The 5,650-nt window shown below is 46.7% G+C and overlaps 1 protein-coding gene across 2 annotated transcripts in view; it reads left to right on the top strand.

Moving 5' to 3' along the window:
- Nucleotides 1–1,842: 1,842 nt before the first annotated feature.
- PPID (peptidylprolyl isomerase D) overlaps nt 1,843–5,650 on the top strand; it is a 31,576-nt gene continuing 27,768 nt past the window's right edge. The window contains exons 1-2 of one of the 2 annotated variants that reach the window (XM_019521711.1): nt 1,843–1,982; nt 5,135–5,275. In XM_019521711.1, the coding sequence (XP_019377256.1) occupies nt 1,898–1,982; nt 5,135–5,275 (226 nt within the window). In that variant the 5' untranslated portion in view covers nt 1,843–1,897. The remainder of the gene's footprint in view (nt 1,983–5,134; nt 5,276–5,650) is intronic. The other variant, XM_019521710.1, reaches the window with a different exon arrangement.

The raw sequence follows: 5,650 nt of genomic DNA, 5'->3' as shown, positions 1-5,650 counted from the left end.
ACAGAAGTTCAGTGCACATAAAAAGCTTCCAAAATGGCTGAAGCTGCTTTAAGATGAACCTGCATGGATGTAGTATCAGACATGACTGATTTAGGTCAAATTGGTTTATCAAACTTCTGCGCTAGATCCCCTCCAGAGTCAAGTTAACTCAGTCCCTCAGCATTCCAGGATGTTTTGCACCTCCCCGCAAACCCCAACCCCCCCCCAGTGTGGGTGGGCTAGTCTTGGTCCAAGGTGTCTGCTCTAGAGAGGGGAGGTTTGTGATGCCTGCAGTGGCCCAGGTCAGAAGCTATGCGGCTGCATTTCTGGAATCAAAAGGGAATGTCTGTTCACTTGCTTATGGGTTCAATCTATGCAGTTTAGACTAACCTATGAAGATTGAATCAATTAGCCTCCGGCTTTTTGACCGTCTGTACTTATAGAAGCAGGACATTGGCTGCCGTGGTTCCCCTGCTTTACCTGTAGCAGGTTAGGGCAGGTTTATGTTGTGTCAGGGTTGAAGGCAGTCTTACGTAGAATTTATATCAGCAATTCCCAAACTGCAGATAGGGTCACAGAAGTTGGGGGTTGGGAGTGAGGGGCCATACTGAGAAAATGGGGTCATGCTGAAGAAATGGGGCCATAAAAGGGGTCATGCTGAGGAAGTTTGGGAAGCACTGATTTAAATTATGTTTTGTTGAAATAGGGATGATCCTGCCTCAGGCAGTGGATTACACTACAACAATGGTTCCCAACCTTTTTTGTACCAGGACCTATTTGTAAACATCAATGGCCAGTCCTGACCCAGTGGCCCTCACTCTCCCTACCCCCAGGCCCCAACCCCCCAGTGTGTGGGGCAGGAGGGGCCCCAAGCAGCCCCTTGCAAGCTGGAACTCTGCCTGGTGGAAACTTCTGCCTTTTACATACAACACATTTCTGAGCCTTTTGGCTCAGATCAAATGTAGCTCCTGTGCTTACCTGGCAGGGGAAACACCATGACAACTGAGGCGGTTTTCCTAGTCGCATCCAAGAACAATTGCTTTCCTGGCATGTGGGTAGGAACTGTGAAGGTAATGTATAGTTAATCTCCCACTTAGCTTCTGGAGTGGGAAGATCTTGGTTTTATGCCCACTTTATGGAAATGGGAGACTCCTCTCTGGCTTGCTCCTGCAGCCACACAGCTAAGGCAGGCAAAACTCAAGGGCATCTGAACCTCAAGCCTCCAGGCTTGGGCCTGCATGTAGGATGCCCACCAAAGAATTTGGAAACAACTGAAGCCCCTGCTGGGGGTGGAAAATGTTTGCCAGTAGTAGGGCCATTTATGGCTCTGGACTGACTCATGGATTTGGAATTGATTTGGCTGTTTTGGCTTGGAATACAGGACATTAAAAATAAAAATCTGTGCTCGTGGACCCTGCTGGCCGATGAAATTAAGAGTATCAGGGTGCAATGCTTTCTTCAAAGAGTTCCACCAAGGGGCAAAATGCCTCCCCCTGGCACAGGGGTATAAGTTGTAGCTGGGCTGGTCTAAGAAGGCCGTAGGTGGATATGGTTCTTCGGGTAAATCGGGTATCTTTTGGAGGTCTAATAAAAGATATCGGATTTACCCAAAGAACCACGTCACCCTGGCACAGGAACGAACTGAGTGCGTGGTGCAGCAGTCACAAAACCTCCACGGCCGCTGGTGCGAGGCAAGGCACAGGGGGGTTGTCTAGGAATCCCCCTCACGGAGAAGCCAGGCGCTGCGCCCCGCAAACTTGTGCGGATCTGGGAGCGGCAGCCACGAGGCGCGCACCACGCGCCTCTCCAGCTGCAGTAGCTGGGATATCGGGGGCGGGCCCAGTCCTTCCCGCTGCGGAAGTCCGCGCACGCGGCTCAAGCGGGGGAGGAGCCGCAGCGCCCGGCCTCTGCCTGCGGTATGTCTCACCCGTGTCCGGACCCTAAGTCTGCCAACCCCACCAACCCGCGGGTCTTCTTCGATGTCGACGTCGGGGGCGAGCGAGGTGCGGGCGGGGACGGGATGGAACGGGACAGGACACTGGGGTCACCCGCCTCGGCACGGCACGGAACGGAACGTTCCCGGCCCACGGGGGGGGGGCCGCGAGCCCCGGCGGGGATGGCACGTTCTTGGGCACAGGGGTCGCGAGCCCCTAGTGGGGCCTGGAACATTCCGGGCGGCGTCAGGCACCCCTCGTGGGAAATGGAACATTCCCGGGGCTGGGGGAGTTGTGAACCCCTAGTGGGGAATGGAACGTTCCGGGGAGGAGGGTCGTGAATCTCAGGAGGGCAGTGGAACGTTCACTGAGGAGCAAACGCTTCCGGGGGGGGCGGGGCGGAGCGGAACGTTCTGGATGGGAGTGGAACGTTCCAGGCCTGCCTGTCTCGCCCCGCGTGGAGCCCGCGCGCAGGGGGTCGCTTCCCGCTTCCAGCGCGGGGCCAGGCGAGCTGTGCCTGGGAGCCCTTCCCCCAGCAGTGGGGCACCGGTTCCGATCCCCAGGAGAGGGCACTGGGCACCCCAGTGTGTGGCCGTGCTTAGGACAGAGGAGCTGGGGTTGGGTGTCTTCGGTACTTTAGGAGGCCGAAGGAGCGCCCTACAGGCTGCCCCCCACACCACCTCAACTTGGCTCAAACACCAGCGGCAAGGCTGGGTTGGGTGCACCTTGTGTGGGGTGTTACCCAGCACCACCCCCTGCCCCGCTGCATCCCCATCACTGACCCTCCCGCCCCGTGGAGAAAGGGCTATAAAACCTGCCCGGCACCGTGTCCTGCCTTACGCTGCCTTCCTGCATCTTCCCATGAAAGCTGGGTGGAAACCAGCTGTAGAGTTGTTACCTGTTTTCAAGCACTGATGTTCCAGCTGGCTGGTTCTCTCTCGAGCTGGAGACTCCTTTATTTTTAACCCGGTGATAATTACTTTACCTGCGTGGTTGGTCTGAATATACTGCACCATTCACCAATTGATGGTATAATATACAGAAGGTGTAGCTGGGGCTACAGGGTAGTAGTGTATTGCCTGCAGGTACAGAGGGGGACTTGTTTCCTAGTGGGGCCTGTTTGGGGAGGGTGTAGAAAAGAGATAAGTTACAGAACCAGTAGGAAGTCTCAGGTCCCTAGTTAGTTACCACTGCAAGAGGATCCCCCAAAGCTCTCTCCAACCTGGGTGTTAGGCTCCTGGTGCACATTACACTTAAGGTGCAATTAACCAATCGTGTCCTAAGTTGTGACCTAGCCACATGTTAAAGCAGTTCCTGGTGTCAAGGAATAAGCCACAGTTATTCCAGAAAAAAATGCATACCTTTAAAAATTAGTTGAGCCATTTCACTTGTGTTGTAATTGCCTATTTAACTATTAATCACATTATTCAAAACAGGAAGCTTAAAGAAAAGTTTATTAAATGCTGTCTTACCAAATGGTAGTCATTTATTTATAAGCACTGTGCTTTGCTTTTGCTCCACTATTAGATTTACTACTGTTACATGTTTTTAGAATGACACACTCTTAGGCAGTTACTTGAGAGCTGAAAAACATGACTGTCAGGCTGATAAGAAAAAGAAGCCAGCTTATGAAAAAGTTAGTGTTTTAAGGATTCATTGACCAGCTATAGATTAACTCATTTGCTAAGTAAAAACATATATGTATCATAGGAGTAGATGTGTGTGAAGGGAAATTGTTTACTCTGTATCTTTAGCTACATGAACACAGTGTACTCCATTTAAATGCGTATCTTTGATACTGAAAACAGGCTATGCACTCACTCACAATACATATGTACTTACCCAGATTGAATGCTTGTTAAATACACAACGTTGTCAAGATCATGTCATTAGCAGCTATGGAACGGACTAGAATTCATTTTCCAGGCTTCTAATAGTTGCTGTTAGCACCAGTGTTAGAAGCCTGGAAAATGAAGGGAAAGAGCAGCCATGCAACTGCCTAGCTCCTGTCATTTTCAAGGCTTCTGAGGGCAATCCTTTGACAGCAGCTTTCCCTTGGTTGTTTCAGTGGCAAATAAAGGAAGTACAATTAGCTCAGAAGTAGGCAAATAGTTACAATTAGTATGTAGTTAACCAAAGTACAATTAAGGGTACGAACACAAGTATGTTTGGAGCCATTTCAAAAGGGCTGCAGCTGCTATGTTCTAATTGTGTGTGGACAAGTTGGGAATGATACAAACAGAGCAAAACTCCATCTTTTAACACTGCCTCATCCAGCATTAAAGTTGGACCAGTTTTGCTTTGGTTGTATCATTCCCAATCTGCCCAATTAGAAAGTAACAGCTACTGCCCCATCCTCTTTTGAAACTACATCAAATGTATATGTTGATACCTAAATTTACAAAGTTGATAGTGGGACTGAAAATGCTATCTTCTGAATATTCATTTAATGAGCATGAACATAATGAGGGTTTGATACCATGTTAAGCAATATGCAAGAAACCCAGGATTGGCATTGTTATCCAGTTAACAAATTATGCGCTTTTCTAGTATGTATGTAAGTGGATTATAATGTAGCTGCATGTAGATTAGATACTAATATATGTGAGTGTTAGGAGGATTAGGATCTACACAAGAACAGAGATTTTCTATGGGAAATTCCAATCTATATTTAATCTAAATGGCTGAAAACCAACCTTCCCATCTGTTGTCTGAAATATCTCAGTTTTGTAAACTTTGATATAATTTTTTGCTAAACATTTCAATTAAACTTAATTTTTTTAATCAAATTCCATTAAAACAATACCCCATTTACTAACTCAGTCTTTTACATAAATACATTTTAGACAGATGTGGCATCTATGTTAGTCTGTTGAAGGCCTGTCAATCTATCTATAAGCCAGAAAATAGCCCATACCATATACACATAGATTATCAAAATTATTTTGGGCAGCATGTATCATTGTCTAAAATTGTTATGGTGCTTATCTTCTTTACAGATTGCATCTGTGCTAACAGATTTTTGTAGTTTAACCAGTAGCAGTTACAGGAATATACAAGAATTGTATATATATATTTTTAAAGTAGGTTAATTTAATATTGGCTTAAATAATGCTAATTATTCAGTTTAAAATAGCTGGTACAGAATAATGTTTATCCTGACTGATTGAGGCCTGCACTTGTTTTGGAGATTGGATTCCAAATCATCTCTTTCTTTCCAGCTGGTCGAATTGTCTTTGAATTATTTGCTGATATTGTACCTAAAACTGCTGAAAACTTCCGTGCACTGTGCACAGGGGAAAAAGGACTAGGACTTACTACTGGAAAACCTCTTCATTATAAAGGATGCCCCTTTCACAGAAGTAAGTTTGAATCATTTTTGTTTCATTGCTCTTTCTTGGAATAATGTTTTAGGTTAAAAGTTACATAATATTTAGGAGTGCTTCATGTTTTGAAAGTCAGTTATATCAGTATTGTGTTAGTGATGTATGGATTTCTAGGAGTGATCATTATCTGCAGATGTGGATGCTCTTTACAATGGTGTAAGTTGTGCTGGTGTCCCTCGTGAACAAAGAACCAATTTTCAGAAGGCAACTGCCTGCAGTAGGCGCTGTTACCTTGCCTTGCAGCTTACATGGTGAGGGCACCAGCAGTAGCCTGTTTGTATTGAGCTAATGGCTGTCTTGGGATAAAGCTGATCAAAGCTGGATCACAACTTGGACATTACTGTAACTTAC

This window comes from Gavialis gangeticus, unplaced genomic scaffold, assembly GCF_001723915.1.
Source record: "Gavialis gangeticus isolate Ggan-Ray unplaced genomic scaffold, GavGan_comp1, whole genome shotgun sequence".
Classification (NCBI taxonomy): Eukaryota; Metazoa; Chordata; order Crocodylia; family Gavialidae; genus Gavialis; species Gavialis gangeticus.
The sequence above is the reverse complement of the archived record's forward strand: the minus strand, read 5'-3'. Positions and strand labels throughout refer to the sequence as shown.